The sequence below is a fragment of the Leucoraja erinacea genome, chromosome 35 (assembly GCF_028641065.1).
Source record: "Leucoraja erinacea ecotype New England chromosome 35, Leri_hhj_1, whole genome shotgun sequence".
NCBI lineage: Eukaryota > Metazoa > Chordata > Chondrichthyes > Rajiformes > Rajidae > Leucoraja > Leucoraja erinaceus.
Window position 1 is genome coordinate 5795660 of NC_073411.1, and position 22436 is coordinate 5818095.

The window sequence follows — 22436 nt, forward strand, 5'->3', positions numbered from 1 at the left end:
TCAAGTTAGTTAGGGGCCATCCATAATTTTCACATTGGTTCTGAGGAGGGTGAGTAAAGGGGATAATATGCCGCGCTATAATGCATGTGAACGGTGCCATCCCTTGCGTTTATCGAGGACCTGATTGAATCACCTCAAGTGAGAAACACATGAGATTGTTAAGGGCTTAAGAGGCAAAAAACATGTCCCCGATGTTGGGGGAGTCCAGAACCAGGGGCCACAGTTTAAGAATAAGGAGTAAGCCATTTAGAACGGAGACGAGGAAACACTTTTTCTCACAGAGAGTGTGGAATTCTCTGCCTCAGGTTGAGGCAGGTTCTCTGGATGCTTTCAAGAGAGAGCTCGATAGGGCTCTTAAAAATAGCGGAGTCAGGGGATATGGGGAGAAGGCAGGAACGGGGTACTGATTGGGGATGATCGGCCATGATCACATTGAATGCCAGAGTGGTCAGACATGTTGAAGCACAGGATATGTTGCTGGGCTCCCCCTTTGAGTCATGCTACTAGACCCTGCAAGCTGCAATGGGCTGAATGGCCCATGGGCAAGGTTTTACTGGGGGCTCATGTTATCCTCAGGTTGCACGACTATGGCCTGTTAGCTGCGTCTTTCCAGCCACTAATTAAACAACAAGATATTTATGGACTGCTCCTCACTGGTCCTGGGCAGGTGTCATTCTGCTGGTCAGCTGACAGGAAGAAACCTGAAATAACGGTTCTTTTCTTTATGGTAAAGGATATTACGTAGACCGAGAAGGCCTCCAACTTCCCAAAAAAGATCATTATTTTCATGTTCATAAGTGATAGGAGCAGAATTAGGCCATTCAGCCCATCAAGTCGACTCCGCCATTTAATCCTAGCTGAGCTATCTCTCCATCCGAACCCCATTGTTCTGCCTTCTCCCAATGACCCCCTGACACCCGTTCAACTTTGGGAAATTGGAGCAGCTTCAGACCACTTGGTGACTTGGGTGTTTGATCTTGGTTCTATGGGGTCGAGGGACTTCAGGCAGCAGCTCAAATGGAGGGCTCACCTTGTCAAGGCAATGTGATGATTTGGACCGGACGCAAGCCAAGAATAGAGATGTTCGCGTACGCATTGCCAACGCACCAACGCTCACTGCTCAACACTCAAGTTGCTCGAGTTGGGGGCACGTGGTACTTATCAGCTGCCCCGACTTAATCCCTGCCATTCATGAGTTACACTGGTGACACCTTGGTTCTGCAGCTTGTTACAGGCCTCCCGTTCTAATCCACCCCTCCCCCTCCAACCTCAACCCCCCCCCTCCCCTCCCCCCCCCCTCCGATCATCACTCGTTCTCAGCCGAGCTCAGCTTGGGGCCTCTCCGGGGGGGAGACTCGTTACTGCTGAGATTTCGCAGGAAGATGCGGAGCTTCTGGTGTTCGGCCGAGGAGCGGCTGTTGAAGGTTCCCCGGTTGGGCAAGGTCAGGCAGCGGTCACTCTGCAGCAAGTGGATGAAGCCCGACAGGTGAGAGCCCAGCCCCGCCATCATGTTCTCCCTTATGCTGTTCACTGTCTCCTCATCACACTCCAGAAGGCTTCTCAGTAGCTTGTTGTAATACCTGGAGGCAATTGTGTAAAGGGAGCGCCCATTAGTTTCAAACATTTAAAAGGAAGATGTAACGGCAAGTGCATGCACTTCCCGACATACGTGATAAATCACACTTACATACAATAATACCCCATTCCTCATATCAATTCCCAGTATCTCACACCCTCCAAAGGCATACAGGTTCCCTGGAGAGGGAACACGCAGTGCCCACGGGGACTATGGAGACCGTCCGTGAATGCTGGTCACCGAGGGAGGTCGAATGTATTGTTGATATAAATGTTAATATTTTAATTTCATAACTTTGTTTGTAAAATGCCAATATAGGTATTCCTTGATCGTGTTACTACTTTGTATTCTTGTTTGTTCTGAATAAAAATATTTTGTATGAAAAAAAAAGACATGCAGGTTTGTAGGTTAATTGGCTTTGGTAAAAATTGTGGATTGTCCTTAGTGTGTAGGATAGTGTAAGTGTACAGGTGTTGTTGGTTGGTACGGACTCGATGGGCTGAAGGGCCTGTTTCCGCGCTGTGTCACTAAACTAATGTAGTTGCAATGTAGGAAACTAAACTACTGAAATAGGGCCAAAACGCCTATTTCCTTTGCTCCATAGATGCTGCTGCACCTGCTGAGTTTCTCCAGCACTTTTGTCTACCTACAGCACCATATCCTTGAGTGCAGATACTAATGTATTTGATAGCCAAAGATGCACAGTGCGATCCCACAAACAATCTACATGACTTGAGGGAGAACGTTGGCCTGGACACTTTCACATGATCTCTCAGACCTCATTCAAGTCACGGTAAACTCCTTCTGCGATTCTTCCCCTGGGCTGGAGCCCTGAACCTGACTGCAGAGATTCATACCTCCAGCTCTACTGTCCATTGATTGTAACCTCCTTGTGAATGAGAGACGGGCACTGTATGAAAGAGTTGCACAGTTCACAACAATCCCTACTCACTAAATGCAATGGGGCAACTGTACTTCACTGCCTGACATGTAAGCTGTTGATAGACACAAAATGCTGGAGTAACTCAGTGGGTCAGGCATCATCTCTGGAGAAAAGGAATATGGTCTGAACCCTTCTTCAGACGTTGCTGCCTCAACCACCGAGTTACTCCAGCATTTTGCGTCTTTGCTTGGTACGAACCAGCATCTGTAGTTCCTTCCTGCACACGCAAGCTGCTTAACCAGTTTGGCAGCAGATAATGTTTCCAGTGTCTAAATGCTGATTCAATAACCACTCTCACCCTCCACCCCCGCACCCCCACAATGCTTGTTGCAGGTTGAGGGGGAAATAGAGTGAACGGCAAGGAGATGCAATGGTATCAGCGCGAAACACAGTACGGAAACAGGCCCTTTGGCCCACTGTGTCTGTGCTGTCTGTCAACCACCCATTTACACCAATCCAACATGAACCCCATTGTTTATTCTTCATGTGTTGCTTTCAACTCCCTCATATTCTACCCCCACACCGACACACTAAAGTCGATTTACAGAGGCCAATTAACCGACCGACCCGCACGCCTTTCAGATGTTGGAAACAGGAGGTCACAGGGAGAACGTGCAAACTCTGCACTGACAGCACCCGAGGTCGGAATCGAACCTGGATCTCTGGCGCCGTGAGGCAGCATCTCTACCAACTGCACCACTGTGCCCTTCCAACTACGTGATACCAACAAATTAAAGACCTGATATGGTGCTCAGCTGCCCGAGAGCCTGGATGCCATCACAATCCAGTCAAGTAACAGACAGAAGGACTTTTCACAGTGTTAAAGTCTCTTATAGGGCTTTCGAGCCTGAATATGCACTGTTGCAATGCAGTAAGTGCACTGGCCTAATGATGCACAGCTGGATCACATGAGCATGGCTAGGCTAGACAGCCAGAATCTTTTTCCCCAGGATGGAAAAGTCAATTACTAGAGGCTATAGCTTTTAGGTGAGAGTGGTCAAGTTTTTTTACACAGTGGGTTGAGTGCCTGGAACATGTTGCTTGCGGTGGTGGTTGAAGCAGATACATTAATGGCAGTTAAAATACTTTTGGGTTGAAACTGTATATGGATATGCAGGGAGTGGAGGGATATGGATAATGCGGAGGAAGATAAGTGATGGTCTTCGCACAGGCAGGGCCGAAGGTCTATGTTCCATGAGTACAATGTGATGTGGGCTAGAACATTTATTTTAGATTTAGAGATACAGTGCTGAAACAGGCCCTTCGGCCCATCGAATCCGTACAAACTCCATACTAGCAGCACCCGTGATCAAGATCGAACCTGGGTCTCTGGCGCTATGAGGCAGTAACTATACAGCTTAGTTTAGAGAAACAACATGGAAACAGGCCCTTCAGCCCATCGAGTCCGCACCAACCAGTTCACTGGCACTATCCTACACACACTAGGGACAATTTAGAATTTTTACCGAAGCCAATTAACCTACAATCCGAAACGTATTTGAAACTGGAACACCCAGAGAAAACCTGCGCGGACACAGGGAGAATGGACAATCTCTATACAGAGAGCACCCACTTAGGCAGGATCGAACCCGGGCCTCTGGCGCTGTGATGAAGCAACTCTACCGCTGCGCCACTGCGCTGTCCTTAATGCAATTTTAATGCAATGTTATATGAGGGGTAAATACTGTAGTGGCCTCTAGGGGCACTCAACCCGTGTTCTTCAAAGTAGTGTTGAGGCAGCTTTTCCACGCATCTGATGGTAGCCAGGGATCCCACCCTGATCGCTACTGGAGCATGGAACCCCCTTTCCCCGAGTCACACTCAGCCCCTGACTTCTCGGGATTTCTCTCATTCTGGGTGTGGTTTCCTCAGTGGCGTGAAGACAATGGAGAAATTCCTGAATTTGAAAGCCAAGAACTTGAATAGTGAAAGAGTTCACTGAAGCTCCCACAATGATAACGGCAGTGGCACAGTGGCACAGTGGTGGAGTTGCTGCCTCACAGCGCCAGGGACCCGAGTTCGATCCCGACTACGGGTGCTGTCTGCACGGACTTTGCACCATCAGCCCGTTACAGCTGTGGTTTTTTTCCCCGAGACGTTCGGTTTCCACCCACATTCCAAAGACGTGCAGGTTTGTGGGTTGGTTGCCTTTGTATAAATGTAAATTGCCCTAGTGTGTGTAGGATAGTGTTAATGTGTGAGGATCGCTGGTCGGTGTAGTCCCAGCGTGATGATGGGTCTATAGGGTGATTTCACCAAATGTCAAATGAGCGTAGATCCCCCCTCACGTGACCGAAAATTTTAACTGGAGGACATATGTCACATCGGTACATGTTAGTGAATGGGGAAACACGCACTTTCCCACCCTTAAAAACATGGAAGACGGCCGATTTTTGAGCTGAAATATTCTGTGCTAGTCGGGGTGACCGTGAAGCACAGCGACCTAAATTTTCAGGCAAAAAAAAAGATAGAAAGTAAGGTAATTACAAGAGGGAACTGAAGGTGGAAAAACAGCGGAAGTGAACAGCAAACATTTGCCTTAAACATGAGACTTAAAGATCCAAAATGTCGGGAATTATCGCGTTTGCTCGCTGAATTTCATCAAAAGTAAGTTAATAATGCCTTACTTTTGAGGAAATTCAGCGAGCAAACGCGATAATTCCCGATCACCCCGACTAGCACAGAAAATGTCAGCTCAAAAATCGGCCGTTTTCCATGTTTTTAAACGGGTGTGAAAGTGTGTGTTTCCCCATTCACTAACATGTACCGATGTGACATATGTCCTCCAGTTAAAAATTTCGGTCACGTGAGGGGGGGATCTACGCTCATTTGACATTTGGTGAAATCACTCTATTTCTGTGCTACATCTTGAAACTAAACTAAACTAAATAACCTGTTCATATATTTAAGCAACAGGTTGGGACTTTATTCGCCTTCATGCTTACGATGCAGCAGTGACTTACAGAGCTGCTTCATGAAAAGTGGGACGGATATGAAGAGTCGCAGTGCCCTACAGCGAGAATCTGACACAGAAAATATTCAGGTCACGGTTTGATGGATCAACTTGCGTAATTTTCATTGGAAAGCGGGGTTAATGGACGTCGAAATAGCTATCTCGTACATCTGCCCATCACCCTATCAGTCTCAGGGGAATGGAATTAAGTGGTCACATAACATTCTTGCCATAGAGGGAGTACAGAGAAGGTTCACCAGACTGATTCCTGGGATGGCAGGACTTTCATACGAAGAAAGACTGGATAGACTCGGCTTGTGCTCGCTAGAATTTAGAAGATTGTGGGGGGATCTTATAGAAACTTACAACATTCTTAAGGGGTTGGACAGGCTAGATGCAGGAAGATTGTTCCCGATGTTGGGGAAGTCCAGAACAAGGGGTCACAGTTTAAGGATAAGGGGGAAGTCTTTTAGGACCGAGATGAGAACATCATTTTTCACACAGAGAGTGGTGAATCTGTGGAATTCTCTGCCACAGAAGGTATTTGAGGCCAGTTCATTGGCTATATTTAAGAGGGAGTTAGATGTGGCCCTTGTGGCTAAAGGGATCAGGGGGTATGGAGAGAAGGCAGGTATGGGATACTGAGTTGGATGATCAGCCATGATCATATTGAATGGAGGTGCAGGCTCGAAGGACCGAATGGCCTACTCCTGCACCTATTTTCTATGTTTCTATGTCTACCTAGGGCTAGGTGACAGCAAACTCCAGGCATGAGTTTCTCCAGCTTTTTTGTGTAACCTTCGATTCTCCAGCATCTGCAGTTCCCTCTTTAACTCCAGGCATTGTAAGGCTTTGGTCAAAGGTAAGGCTCTGTATCTCCAAACTAAATGAATGCCATGTTTCTCAGACATGCTGGCAGAATGGTGACAAAAATCACCATTCACCAAAATTCACCATCTTCCCAACTCTCCCAAGACGTTGAAGGAGTCTCAGGGCCGCCGAGAAAGAAGGGGGGACCCGGTGAAGGGGCTGCCAAGAACGAAAGGGGGACACAGCACGGAGGCTGCCCAGATCAAGTGGGGACATCAAGAACAAAGGGGGGCCCTGTGCGGAGCTGTCTGCTGCCTCGTGTGGTTCGCTGCTGCAAGGACATGTAGACTGTTCGATGAATAGTTTGTAACATAGTTGGCACCAGAACTGTGGCAACTCTTTGTGTACTGCCTGGGGGACGTCTGGTGTATGATTCTACCGTGTTGTATGCAAAAACAGAGCATCATTGAATCCTTGAATAAGTTCATAAGCTTTCATAAGTGATAGGAGTAGAATTAGGCCATTTGGTCCATCAGGTCTACTCTACCATTCAATCATGGCTGGTATACCTTTCCTTCTTAACCCCATTCTCCCACCTTCTCCCCATAACCCCCGACACCCGTACTAATCAAGAATTTATCTATCTCTGCCATAAAAATATCCATTGACTTGGCCTCAACGGTCTTCTGCGGCAATGAATTCCACAGATTCACCACCACTCTGATTCAAGAATCATTGGTATTAAAATTAATTTGGACTGTTAGAAACATAGAAAATCAGCTGATCATCCAAAATCAGTACCCCGTTCCTGCTTTTATCCCCATGCCCTTGATTCCGTTAGCCCTAAGAGCTATATCTAACTCTCTCTTGAAAACATCCAGTGAATTAGCCTCCACTGCCTTCTGTGGCAGAGAATTCCACAAAGACCCCCACACTGCCAGGCACATCCTCTCCCCTCCAGCCTACCTGTTCTTTAAACGTGCAGGGAGCTGGATCACTTCTGTTATTGCAGCGGCGTTACGTTTGGCCATTGTGCAGATGTCCAGCTTCCTGTAACAATCCTCCTGAATGTCTGCGATCATCTTCTGAAAAGCGGAACATCTACGAATGGTGAAGAAGGCCTTGGATGTGATGCCGTTGACGATGCACTTTAAACTGTCCTTAACGAAGGCTTTTCCCTGTGGCACAAAACAAACGTGTGGCTTACAAACAAGTATAAACAAAGAATATATTCCTTAAATGGTGGATTTTATCTCAATGTAATGAAATTATACTGCAAAGTGCTGGTTTATACCGAAGATCGACCCAAAATGCTGGATTAACAGCGGGGTAGGGAGCATCTCTTGGAAAAGGAGGATAAGTAACATTTTTCATAAGTTCTAGTAGCAGAATTAGGCTATTCAGCCCATCAAGTCCATTCCGCCATTCAATCATGGCTCATCTATCTTTCTCCCTGAACCCCATTATCTTGCTTTCTCCCCATAACCCCTGACACTTGCTAATCCAGAATCTGTCAATCTCTGCCATATAGAGAATATGACATTTTGGGTCATGACCCTCAACAGACTGATTATCGTAAAGAGACTGAGGGGAAAAAAACTGGAAGTGAAGAAAAAATCAGGACAAATCCAAAGACGTACAGGTTTATAGGTTAAATTGCTTGGCATAAATGTAATTTGTCCCTAGTGTGTGTCGGGTAGCGTTAGTGTGTGGGGATCGCTGGTCGGTGCGGACTCGGTGGGCTGAAGGGCCAAAGATCCTGTAGCAAGCAAGATAGACCACTCCTGCTAAATGCAATGGGCTGACGTGTAGTACGCAACGGAGCAGAACGTGGGCCTTTTATCATCCATTTCAGTAACCCGATCCGACCCGACTCGCAGTGTAATCAATGTTGCAGGGGAACAGTTTGTGTTAATAAATTAAAATTCTGAAAATGAGGAGAAGATTTTTCCCAAATAACTTTTATTTTTACGAGGATGTTTCCGTAACCGGTTTCCGTCTCCGCACTAGTATCCTACGGGAGCTTTGGTGCGGAGACGGAAGCCGGTTACGGAAATGGGGCCGAAAATTACCCATGAATCTGCCCATGACCGTACTATGTGTTTTTCGTCGAGTGATCTATCTTGCTCGCTGTAGGATCTTTGGTTTCCGAGCTGTATCTCTAAACATAACTAAACTAAATCTGGGATCTCAGGCAAGGAGATTACCAGATAGGCTGATTGCTGGATAGAATTTTATCTCAAGTCCTTTGTTCTCTTCAGCTCGCCTTGTGTGAAGATCCAATTCCTAATTTATGACCATCAATGTTTTAATCCTTGCTTTTAGCAGTGATATAGGGTTAATGAGTTGCATCTGAATATGTGATTCAGTTAGTTTGGACCACATTAAACTCCATCTGAATCATTTTCACCACCAGTCCTTCCATGTACTTTCAAAAGTTCTTATTGCCCGAGGCAGTACAATGGGGAAACGATTTAAGAAAAAAAAAGAAAGTCCTTTCTCCTCATTTACATTCAACATTCCTTACACAGTCCCGACCAGTGGCAGTTTCCTTACATGGATTGTGGGCATAATAGTCTTCACAGGAATAGTTTGGAAGAATCCCAGAGGATTCTCTTGCGACACCAAAGTGTGAGCAGATGGTTTAAAGGATGTAAGAGCAATGCTGATGCCTTAATTATGGCCTTCCTGCTTTAACTCATTTTGGGAACCATTCATTTTGACTGGAGAAATATGCATCTGCGAAACATGAGATATTATAGGCTCATGGGTCTAACATCCATGAGGGAAAATTATAGTTGCCTCTTTAGTTTAGTTTAGTTTAGAGATAAAATGGGGAAACAGGCCCTTCGGCCCACTGAGTCTGTGCCGACCAGCGATCCCTACACACTAATCTACCCAACACGCACTAGGGCCAATTTACAACTATACAAAGCCGATTAGCCTAAAACCTGCATGTCTTTGGAGTGTAGCAGGAAACCGGAGCTCCTGGAGGAAACCCACTCAGGTCACGGGGAGAACGTACAAACTCCGTACAGACAAGCACCCGTAGTCAGGATCGAACCCGGGTCTCTGGCACTGTAAGGCAGTAACTCTACTATTGTGCCACCATGCTGCCCTCTCAGGATAGAGCAAGCACAGAAGGTGGACATTTTCACCAGAACGCACGTGAATGCAAGAGAAACAAAGAGGAGTCGACTACTCAAGATTGGCGTGCTATTCAACATGATCATGGCTGATCTACACCAGCACTCAACCCATCTTTGGCAGCAGTTCCCCATTAACCTTTGTTACCCAATCTTCTAAAAATGTCTTCTGCTAATACCTCCAGTGATCCAAAGTCCACAATACTCAGAGATGCTCCACTTCCAAGAGAAGAAACCCCTGTGTACCTCGGTTTTAAACGACCTCAACCTTTCTTGTAACTATGTTCCCTTGTACAAGACCATCCCATTAATGGAAACATATCGACATCTACCCCCATGGAATCCAATATGTTTCAATGAGAACACCCCCTCATTCTACAGAAACAAATAATTTAGATCCACTTTCTTTAGCTACTCGGATTAGGACAACACCTCTTATTCCAGCAATTAACTTAATGAAGAAAAATTGCTGGAGGAACTCAGCAAGTGAGGCAACATCCATGAAGGCAAATGACAGACAGTGTTTTGTTTCGGTACCCATCTTCAGTTTGAAGAACGGTACCATCTTGAAATGCCATCTGTCTATTCCCTCCACAGATGCTGGCTATCCCACTAAGTCACTCCAGCACTTCGTGTTTTGCTCAAGATACCAGCATCTGCAGTTTCTTGTGTCTCCATTATCCAAATCCTTCAACACTCGGAAAGCCTTTCTTAAAAATAAAGATCAAAGGGATTTCGAATTTGAACATTTTTGGTGACTAATATAATATGATCCACGGCTGTTACTTATTTCAAGAAGTCATTTGATTATATCTACCAGAGGAGGCTGATAACTTAAACTGCCAGCATCACTATTTTTTCTTGGAAAGTATTTTATTAGAAGCCTTGTTCTTTAAGATCCAGCCAGCTCTGCCAGTGGTAGTACTGCCAAGAATGCTGTCTTGTTGGTCGCAGAAGTCCCCCAATCCATGGTGCAGTCTTTGGCCCTTGCTCCCTAGAGAGCAGAGCAGCACTGATATCTCGGGTGTGGGAGGAAGGTAGGCGATAAGTAGGAGGTCATGTTTGATGCGGGTCCCCAAGTCATGTTCAGGGGAGCCCCAAGCCAATACTGAGGACCTCCAGATACATCCTCGTCTCAATGTACCCCACATCTGGGGTATCTCCACACCAGCAAACAGTGATTGGGAAACATAGGCAGACCAGACCCAGTCACAGCGCAATAGATTTCTTCCCTAAAGGATCACAGCTGATCGATTCCTTCCCTCTTTGCTTCCTTTCTAGTGTACAATGTTTCACTCAAATCTAGCTCACAGTCCTTGCAATCCATCTATGATCCTATGCAACTGGTTTATATGAGGTTCAGGAGTATGTTCCACTTGCCTGGACATGCGCAGTTCCAAAAGCACTAGACGCAGCAAGACGTTCTGCTGACTCAGATCACCACAAACACAGGTTCGATCCTGGCCTCGGGTGCTGTCTGATGCACTTTGCACAATCTCCCTGTGATCGAGTGTGTTTCCTCCGGGTGCTCCGGTTTCCTCCCTTGCCCAAATACAAAGGGCAGCATGGTACAGTTGCTGCTATACAGCGCCAGAGACCCGGGCTCGATCCTAACTACAGCTGCTGCCTGTATGGAGTTTGTGCGTTCTTCCCGTGACTGCGTGGGTTTTCCCCAGGTGCTCCAGTTTCCTCCAATATTCCAAAGACGTACAGGTTTGTAGGTTAATGGGCTTTGGTAAAGATTGTAAATTATCCCTCGGACAATTGGATAGGATAATGCTAGTGTATGGGGTGACTGCTGGTCAGCACGGACTCAGTGGGCTGAAGGGCCTGTTTCCACACTGTATCTCTAAACTCTAAAACTCAATATGTATTGGTAGGTTAATTGGCCACAGTATATTTGCCCTAGTTTACAGATTAGTGGGAGGATGCAAAGATATTGATGGGACAATAATAGACAATAGGTGCAGGAGTAGGCCATTCAGCCCTTCGAGCCAGCACCGCCATTCAATGTGATCATGGCTGATCATCCCCAATCAGTACCCCGTTCCTGCCTTCTTCCCATATCTCCTGACTCAGCTATTTTTAAGAGCCCTATCTAGCTCTCTCTTGAAAACATCCAGAGAACCTGCCTCCACCGCTCTCTGAGGCAGAGAATTCCACAGACTCACCGCTCTCTGTGAGAAAAAGTGTTTCCTCGTCTCCGTTCTAAATGGCTTACTCCTTATTCTTAAACTGTGGCCCCTGGTTCTGGACTCCCCCAACATCGGGAACATGTTTCCTGCCTCTAGCGTGTCCAAACCCTTAACAATCTTATATGTTTCAATGAGATATCCTCTCATCCTTCGAAACTCCAGAGTGTACAAGCCCAGCCGCTCCATTCTCTAAGCATATGACAGTCCCGCCATCCCGGGAATTAACCTTGTAAACCTGCGCTGCACTCCCTCAATAGCAAGAATGTCCTTCCTCAAATTGGGGGACCAAAACTGCACACAATACTCCAGGTGTGGTCTCACTAGGGCTCTGTACAACTGCAGAAGGACCTCTTTGCTCCTATATTCAATTCCTCTTGTTATAAAGGCCAACATGCCATTCGCTTTCTTCACTGCCTGCTGTACCTGCATGTTTACTAATCTGGGATTTACTAATCTGGTTTGAGGAAGGGATCTGCTGAATTACTCCAGCTTTTTGGGTCTATCTTAGGTTTGTAGGTTAATTGTAGGTCTTCCATGCAAGCTCTGGTTTCCTCCTGCACTCCAAAGATGTTCAGGTTTTGTAGGTTAATTGGCTTGATAAAATTGTCAATTATCCCCAATGTGTGCGGGATAATGTTAGTGATCGGGAGAGCGACCATCTTAGTTGTGGCTGACCTATTTATGCCACGGGGCCCATAAAGAGACATGTCAATGTGTGGCATACCTGAGTGTCGAATTTAGCAGCACTGTACAGAAAGGACCTGCAGATGTCGTACATGCCGTCGGTGTCACAGGTGGAGTTCTCCAGGCACACAAACGCCCCACAGCCCACATGGAGAGCATTGTTCAGGCACCGGATGATTTCAGCTGCAGAGAAAGAAAACAGCGTTACCTCCAAACGGCTTGTTAGAGTTGCCAGCCTTCCGTTACACACCTCGTGTCTTGCAAGCAATTCTGAGGAAGGGTTCCCAGCTAATTGGATAGGGATATGGATATACAGGGAACGGAGGGACACAGTGGATGTGATGGTCCTGGGATAGTGTTTGGCATACACATTGAGAGCCAAACGGCCTGCTCTTGTGCTGTACCATTCTATGTTCAACATAAACCTGTTTTTCCTTCCTTTACTTAACATTTTCCATCACTAAATGTCAAAGTGGCGATGATGCAGATGCCAATGTTGATTGAGTGACAAGAATAATCCACGTGGCTCTCAAATCAGCACAGGAAAGTGGTACATTGTAAGGATGGGCCTGTTGCTCGAACATTATGGGGAGAGAGGGGATGGAGTGGATACAAGTTGGAGGTCACAGGATTATATCCAGCCTTGGCAAGTCCAGTCCTGAAGCAGTAACGACACTATGAAAGATGGGCTTTATTATAGATAAAGACAAAAAGTGCTGGAGTAACTCAACGGGTTAAGCAGCAGCTCTGGACAATGTGGATAGTAACGTTTTGGGTTTGGACCCTTCCTCTGACTACTCTGTACAGATGGTGGCAGCATCTGATGGGCACGGAGCAAGAACGTCCATCACAGAATCTCTCACCACACAACCCCACAATGGCCAATTGGTACATTCATCTTTACTGTGCCCATTACAACCATAGGATATAGGAGCAGCATTAGGCCATCTGACCCATCTGTGCCATTCGATCAAGGCTGATCTATATTTACCTCTCAACCCCAATCTCTTGCCTTCTCCCGTAACCTTTGACGCCTTTCCTAATCATTAATGTATCAACTACATTGGCACGGTGGCGCTGCGATGGCCTTACAGCATCACAGTCCTAGGTTCGATCCTGACTATGGGCGCTGTCTGTGTGGAGTTTGCACGTTCTTCCTGTGACCGAGTGGGTTTTCTCCAGGAGCTCCAGTTTCCTCCCACACTCCAAAGTTGTATAGGTTTGTAGGTTAATTGGGTTTGGTAAAATAGTCTCTAGTGTGTAGGATAGTGCTAGTGTATGGTGTAAGTGCTGGAGTAAGTCAGCTGGTCAGATAGCATCGCCGGACAACATGAATAGGTGACTTTTAAGATCAGGATACTTCTTAATTTAGTTTAGTTTAGAAATACAGTGTGGAAACAGATACTTTGGCCCATCGAGTCCGTGCCAACTAGCAATCTCCCCACACTAACAGTATCCTACACACAGAGAGTTGTGAGTCTATGGAATTCTCTGCCTCAGAGGGCGGTGGAGGCCGGTTCTCTGGATACTTTCAAGAGAAAGCTAGATAGACTCTTAAAGAAAGTGGAGACATGGGGATATGAAAGATATGGGGAGAAGGCAGGATTGGGGTACTGATTGGGGATGATCAGCCATGATCATATTGAATGGCGGTGCTGGCTCGAAGGGCTGAATGGCCTACTCCTGCACCTATTGTCTATTGTCTATTATCTATTGTCTATTGTCACACCTGGGACAATTTACAATTTTACCAAAGCCAATTATCCTACAAACCTGTACGTCTTTGGAGTGTGGGAGAAAGCCGGAGTACCGGGAAATAACCTGCGCAGGTTATATGGAGAACGGACATACCCCATACAGACAGCACCCAAAGTCAGGATCGAACCCGGGTCTCTGGCGCTGTAAGGCAGCAATTCTATGGCTTTACCTTAATGAAGGGTCACCAGATGAAGGGTCTACCTTTGATTAATCTGAAGGAGTGTACAAGCTCAGTGAGAGGATATAGAAATTGCAAGATGCATGCTAATTTCATTGGAGTTTCCTGATACATAACTATGGTGTTGTTATGTGGCTTGTGTAATTATCACAGCTGTTATCCATCTCAAATTATCCCTTAATAGGCCACTTCTGGGAGATAATGTTACATTGCATTGATATGGATATACAGGGAATGGAGGGACACAGTGGATGTGATGGTCCTGGGATAGTGTTTGGCATACACATTGAGAGCCAAACGGCCTGCTCTTGTGCTGTACCATTCTATGTTCAACATAAACCTGTTTTTCCTTCCTTTACTTAACATTTTCCATCACTAAATGTCAAAGTGGTGATGATGCAGATGCCAATGTTGATTGAGTGACAAGAATAATCCACGTGGCTCTCAAATCAGCACAGGAAAGTGGTACATTGTAAGGATGGGCCTGTTGCTCGAACATTATGGGGAGAGAGGGGATGGAGTGGATACAAGGAGGAGGTCACAGGATTATATCCAGTGTTTAAGAGGAGGTTGTGAAACTGTCTCCGGAGAGAAGAGGAGAACTTCTTCAAGGTAGGCAGGAGATTATATCCAGCCTTGGCAAGTCCAGTCCTGAAGCAGTAACGACACTATGAAAGATGGGCCTTATTATAGATAAAGACAAAAAGTGCTGGAGTGACTCAACAGGTTAAGCAGCAGCTCTGAACAATGTGGATAGTAACGTTTTGGGTTTGGACCCTTCCTCTGACTACTCTGTACAGATGGTGGCAGCATCTGATGGGCACGGAGCAAGAACGTCCATCACAGAATCTCTCACCACACAACTCCACAATGGCCAATTGGTACATTCATCTTCACTGTGCCCATTACGACCATAGGATATAGGAGCAGCATTAGGGCATCTGACCCATCTGTGCCATTCGATCAAGGCTGATCTATATTTACCTCTCAACCCCAATATCTTGCCTTCTCCCGTAACCTTTGACGCCTTTCCTAATCATTAATGTATCAACTACATTGGCACGGTGGTGCTGCGATGGCCTTACAGCGTCACAGTCCTAGGTTCGATCCTGACTATGGGTGCTGTCTGTGTGGAGTTTGCACGTTCTTCCTGTGACCGAGTGGGTTTTCTCCAGGAGCTCCAGTTTCCTCCCACACTCCAAAGTTGTATAGGTTTGTAGGTTATTTGGGTTCGGTAAAATAGTCTCTAGTGTGTAGGATAGTGCTAGTGTATGGTATAAGTGCTGGAGTAAGTCAGCTGGTCAGATAGCATCGCCGGACAATATGAATAGGTGACTTTTAAGATCAGGATACTTCTTAATTTAGTTTAGTTTAGAAATACAGTGTGGAAACAGATACTTTGGCCCATCGAGTCTGTGCCAACTAGCGATGTCCCCACACTATCCTACATACAGAGAGTTATGAGTCTGTGGAATTCTCTGCCTCAGAGGGCGGTGGAGGCCGGTTCTCTGGATACTTTCAAGAGAAAGCTAGATAGGCTCTTAAAGAAAGTGGAGTCATGGGGATATGAAAGATATGGGGAGAAGGCAGGATCGGGGTACTGATTGGGGATGATCAGCCATGATCATATTGAATGGCGGTGCTGGCTCGAAGGGCCGAAATGGCCTACACCTGCACCTATTGTCTATTGTCTATTATCTATTGTCTATTGTCACACCTGGGACAATTTACAATTTTACCAAAGCCAATTATCCTACAAACCTGTACGTCTTTGGAGTGTGGGAGAAAGCCGGAGTACCGGGAAATAACCTGCGCAGGTCACAGGGAGAACGGACATACCCCATACAGACAGCACCCAAAGTCAGGATCGAACCCGGGTCTCTGGCGCTGTAAGGCAGCAATTCTATGGCTTTACCTTAATGAAAGGTCACCAGATGAAGGGTCTACCTTTGATTAATCTGAAGGAGTGTACAAGCTCAGTGAGAGGATATAGAAATTGCAAGATGCATGCTAATTTCATTGGAGTTTCCCGATATATAACTATGGTGTTGTTATGTGGCTTGTGTAATTATCACAGCTGTTATCCATCTCAAATTATCCCTTAATAGGCCACTTCTGGGAGATAATATTACATTGCATTGAACCAAGGTCATGTAGAGAATGGCTTGGGTAAAGATGGAGGAATTCCTTCATTGTGTTATATCAACAAAGACAGGTCGTTAGGACTCTTCGTAATTTCATTGTCAGGAGTTGCTAACGTTTTAGAGCAGATTTACTTAATTTAAAATGCCAGCATTGATGGCGAGATTTAAATTAAAAAAATCAGACACAAAATGCTGGAGTAACTAAGAGGGATGGACAGCATCTCTGCATAGAAGGAATGGGTGACGTTTTGGCTCAAGACCCTTCTTTGACTCTAGCTCAGGATTCTGGATCATTAACCCAGTGATATAATCATGAGGTGGACAGCAGAATGATTGTCCCAATGTTACCACATCTCCCGAGGCGATGCTTATAATAAGAGGTCGGAATTTGTTTCTGATGAGCAGAGGAAGGTCGCCTAGCTCCTGAAACCAGCTCTGCAAGCTCATGCGGAGAATGCAAGGCGCAATACTACATACATCCCTTTAAAGATTCGAGGTCACACCTCAAAGTCAAGTGAAGAGAGACCTGCAGTTTGGAGACTGCAGATATTCTTGCTCCAGTGCCTCAAGACAATGCAAAATTCCTTGCTTTCAAATTTGGAGCAACTCATTAATTTAAACACATCCGTTGAGATATTACAGAAAGGAATTGCACACGAGACACAGCAAATTTAGAGTTTTTATTCCTGTACGATAGTCTAGCCGTTCCTGTTAGTTTTTCCTTTCATTGATCACAAGGAACATTTCCCCTGCAATCGCTCAGTGAAACCTTGAGGCAATAATTTACCTTCCTTCCAGCAGAGGCACTGTAGTCTCAAGGACTACAATAAGACTCAAATCGATTTTTAGAGGTGGTTTGCATTGCAAGTGTGAACAGATAATTGTATATATTAGTGATTATATTATATATATATGTGTGTGTGTGTTTGTGTGCATATATCTATACATACGTATACATATATCTGTAATGAAGGATCTCGACCCAAAATGTCACTATTCCTTTTCTCCAGAGATGCTGCCAGACCCACTGAGTTACTCCAGCATTTTGTATCTATCTTTGTTGTAAACCAGAATTTGCAGTTCCTTCTTGCACACACATGTTTATACTGAACTACTTTTCATTCATTATATTGTCTACAGAGTACTATGGTTACATACTGTATTCTGTTGTGCTGTTGCAAGTAAGAATTTCATTGTTCTGGTTGGGACATATGACAATAAAACACTCTCGGCTCTTGAACACAGAACATTAGATTTTTAAATTAATTTTTTTTTTAAATTAGCAGTAAATATCACCAGAGGACAACACTTGGAAGGTAAATGTGCAATGCACAATAATGAATATAGGTTACCGAGGAAAAGATCACTGTTACCTCCTTCATGTATACCTTGCAGCTTTTCTCTGCAATGTTTTCACCGCTGTTCCCAATACCAAATAAATAGGCTGAGTTCAATTTGTGTTTCGAAAGGACCATGCACATCTGACTTCACGCCACTTCAGCCTCTGGTGCAATAACAATCACAACAAGCTCCCACAAGCAACACACATGGTCAATTTCCACGTGACATCAGTGGCCATTCAGCCCGACAAACAAGTCCCTGCTGGCCCACTGTGCAATCGGTGTCAGGGGTAATGGGTTGAAGACAGGAGAATGGGGTTGAGCTGGAAAGATACATCAGCCATGATTGAATGGCAGAGTGGGCTGAATGGCCTAATTCTGCTCCTATCACTTATGAATCTCGCTATTCGACTGATTTTCCGTGTAACCTATCCTTCCCTATAATCCCATCAATAATACCAGCTACACAACACAGCGGGAGACTTACAATGGCCAATTCATCCGCCAGCCCACGTCTCTTTGCGAAACCGGAGCACCTGGAAGAAACCCACACAGTCACAAGGAGAACGTGCAAACTCCACACAGACAGTGCCAGAGGTCAGGATTGAACCTGAATTGTTGGTGCTGTGAAGCAGCAACTCCACAGGCTGCATCACTGTGCTGCCCGAATGACACTGTCTTTTTTGTGTGTGGTCTGTTTAGAATGGGATAAATATTGGCCTGGACTTTATTGAAACTCCTCTATAACGAGGTAGAGTTGTGGAATTGCTACAGTATGGAGGAGACAGTATCAGTATTACTGCACCTAAATCCCACCAGTATTTTACTGCAAACAAGGTGATCATGAATGACAATTGCACTGTGAGCTTTTATTTTACATTGACTTTCGATGGCAAACTGGGTTTAAGAAAGAACTGCAGATGCTGGAAAAATCGAAGGTAGACAAAAAATGCTGGAGAAACTAAGCGGGTGAGGCAGCATCTATGGAGCGAAGGAATGGGTGACGTTTTGGGTCGAGATCCTTCTTCAGATGGCAAACAGGGGCTCGGTTTAACTCCTCGTCCAAAACGTGGCAGTAAAGCCTTTCCTTAGAGCTACACCAAAACATCAACCTAGATTTTCTTTTAGTTCAAAACAGAACATGAAGCTGCAACCTTCTGCCCTAGAAAGCGAGAGAAATACCCACAGAGCCTTGGCTGCTCTTGTGGGGAAATGGAGCAGTCAGTTTGCCTGCAGGAAGCTCCCACGGGCAGAGAGAGGGGGGGGGGGGGGGGGGGGAGAAGAGAGAGAGAGGGGGGGGGGGAAGAGAAAGATGGAGAGACAGCGATAGAGAAAAAGAGAGAAAAAAAATGAGAGAAAACGAGAGAGAGAGAGAGAACTGATCAGATCAACTGTTTAATGGCATTTCTCATGGGATATATATGAGAAGGGACAATACCTAACTGCATATGGCTTAATTACCGATCTTACAGGCAGGGTTCCAGTTGGACATCACAGCCCCCAAACTCAAGTTTCTGCTGAGGATGTCGACATTCCACAGTCTAATAACATCAAATATTAAGCTGGTGGGATGTAAAGCTCGAAGATGCCTCCAAGCAGATTGTACAAAATATATCTTTTCCACCACCAACAGGAGGAAGACACAAATTACAGCATTTATTGAAAAAAAAATCCCTGCTTCATACAAAGCGATGAAATATTAAGGTAGCACGACAAAGAAATGTATTATGCAATGAAAGATCGCAGTGAGAAAAAGCATTAGAAAGACTTCCAGAGGTCAGGATAAGAGTCCAATAGCTGATACCCACAAACAATGCTTCAAATCTGGGGCAATACATAGTTAAATTATTACATGCAACAGTCCTGGGGTACTGGTAGCAAGTACTCGATTACAACGAAGAAAAATCACCCTCTCCTTTGGCTGGATTGAGAATATGGAACCTACTTTGTGAAATTCTGCATGGCCTTTATACAACGGCTCGCTTGCACAGTTTAAACCTGACACCAAACAGTGACCCTGCCCCTTTAGAAGAGTGGGATGCATGATGAGGGTAGTTCTCAGCTATAAGATCTTTGGTTCTCAGGTGCCTCAGTGGGGTCTGTAGGTGAAACTATAAATTGAACAGCACAGTTCACACAGTACTGTACCCTTGGGGGGGGGGGGGGGGGGGGAGCGGGGAGATAAGAGAAGGGGGGGGGGGGAAGGTAAGGGGTCACTCTATTTTGTCACAGCCTCAATGGGACAAAGTTCACTCATTCAACATCCCATTCTGCATTCTATCACACACGTTGACTGGGGGGGTGAAATCAACTATTTATTAATTTCTCCTTAAATTGGCAGCGTTTTTGATTTGTGACGGTCCTGATGGTGGTTTCCCCCTTACAATAAACACATTTAGGAGTGAGGGCACACACACACACACACACACGGACACACGCACACACACACAGCACTGCAGAGAGATGGAGGCGGATCCGCAGTGAGCTGTTAAAAATGACTGGTGACTGTAATTAGGACTTCCAACCCCCCTTTGAGCATCAGCTCTTTTTTTAAAAAAGGAAAGCATTCACGGAACACCCAATCGTCCCCCACGGTAGAAGTTCGCAGCGAAAGAAAGAACCATGTTCCATACAACCATTTAATGTAGATGCATTTGAAAGGACGCCAGTTCCAATTCGAAATCGAGATGAGCAGATTTCTAATAAACTGCAAATATTTCCTTAGCTATTAACAAAATCTCAGCCTCATCTCGATATAGATAAACGAAAGATGATTTGGGTTTTCGTTTTAGTTTGGAGCTAGAGTATGGAAGCAGGCCCTTCGGCCCGCCGAGCCCATCGATCACCCATTCACACTTCTATGCTATCCCCCTTTCTCATCCACTCCCTACACTTTCGGGGGCAATTTTACAGAGGCCAATTTTTAACTTATAACTTTATGCACGTCGTGGTGGTGTGGGGGGGGAAACTGGGGGCTGCCGGAGGGAACCCACGCGGTCCCAGGGAGAAGGTGCAAACTCCACACAGGGCAGCACCCGAGGTCGCGATCGAACCCAGGTCTCTGGCTCTGCGAGGCAGCATCTCTACCGGCTACAGGCAGGTTTTGGCCACACACACACACAATAAGAAAGACTGGCAAAAACTGCAGTGAAATGCCTTCAGTTGGTCTCTCGCTCGCTCGCTCGCACGCAGAGGGCGAAGTGAAGTGGGGTCCGCGTCCGCTTTGCCCGTGCTAAACAACGCCGAGATTTGGCAAGTGTCTTTTTACCTGAGTTCTGCGCCGACAGCCTCGTCCTTCGAGACGCCGCTGGGTCGTTCTGCTCTTCAACTTGTGGGACGATTTCATTTGCCGCCGACCTGCTCCCGAGTTGAATGCACACTAGGAAGGCGAATAGAATTGATCTGTGCAACATCGCTGTGATTCAAGCGAGGCTTCTCCGCCCCCCGTCTTTGACTTTCTTCCAGAGGCTCAAACGTGCATTTATAAGAGAAAGAGAGAGTAGTGTGTGTGTAGATGTGTGTGTGTATTATGTGTGTGTGTGTGCGTGTGACTTTGTGGACTGCACGGTCACATTTATACAAGTGTTATCTCGAGGGGGGGGGGGGGGGGGGGGGTGGTGGGGAGGGAGGGGGGGTGGGTGGGTGTGGGGGGAAGATGCAGGGAGATCGTAAGCAGTGACATACCTACCAATGAAAGGCAGCCCCGAGAAAGCGTCCATTCAGGAGGCGATACCCACGCTTGGCGCACGGAATCAGTGTCCGAAAAAGTTCCAAGGGGGTGCGCACACACACAAACGGCAGCTCTCTGCTCGCTTCCAGCTGCAGCATGCTGGCTGACAACCCTTCCCCGAAGCTCGATTGCCATCTCGCTTTTGCATTGCAACGCAGGTGTAATCCGGCGCAACTTCACACGGACGAGAAGCACAACTAACAGAGAACCGTGCAGTGTAATTGACATTATGAAGCAGTTTCAATCTGTTCCCCGGGCACATCAAGCGTGATCGTTCGACCTATTTTACAACGAGTCTCAACATCATTGAAAAGATTGTGCAGGGAAGTTTTTTTTTGGTGGGTGGGGGGGGGGGGGGGGGGGGGGGTTGTAGAGGGGACTTCAGGGAAATCGAGGCACGTTAGTCTAAAAAAAAACCTCGAGGAGTAAGTATATCAGCGATGGGCCGAACGGCCTCTTTCGGTGCTAGGTTTTTAGTAGTGTGATTGCACGGTCAGGGCAATGTTACCGAGAGCAATTGCAATCCAGAATCCCAAAGCAAAACACACATTTTCTTGAAAATCTGGAATAAAAACAGATCCTGCTGGAAATATAGGCAGCATCCAGCAAGGGCAAACTCAAATTAATCTGGTTGAGGAACTAGGCGGCATCTGTGGAGGGAAATAGACAGGTCCCGATTCGGAAATGTCCACTGCCCTTCCCTCCACAACCCGCCAAGTCCCTCCAGCAGTTTGATTTTAACTCGGGATTCCATCATCTGCAGTCTCCCGTGTCTGCATTCTAAAAGGACTGAACTGACTCTGAGAGAATTTGGCCCAGGAATTCAGGGGGAAAGCTCCCAATCTAAAGATAAGGGATCGGTCATTTAAGACGAAGATTAAAAGGTTGCTTGTTTCTCCAGAGTCTGGTGAATTCTCTCTTACACCTCTCATTGAAACTTACCGAATAGTGAGTGAAAGGCTTGGATAGAGTGGATGTG

General features: G+C 46.0%; 1 protein-coding gene across 1 annotated transcript; it reads right to left on the reverse strand.

Moving 5' to 3' along the window:
- Positions 1-1283: 1283 nt before the first annotated feature.
- On the reverse strand, positions 1284-21293 carry LOC129713225 (stanniocalcin-1-like). The gene is made up of 4 exons (XM_055662159.1): positions 20996-21293; positions 12348-12490; positions 7249-7460; positions 1284-1580 (listed from the first exon to the last, which is right to left on the reverse strand). Exons 1-4 carry the CDS (start codon positions 21138-21140, stop codon positions 1307-1309), a joined length of 774 nt encoding a protein of 257 aa, XP_055518134.1. The 5' UTR covers positions 21141-21293; the 3' UTR covers positions 1284-1306.
- Positions 21294-22436: the final 1143 nt, after the last annotated feature.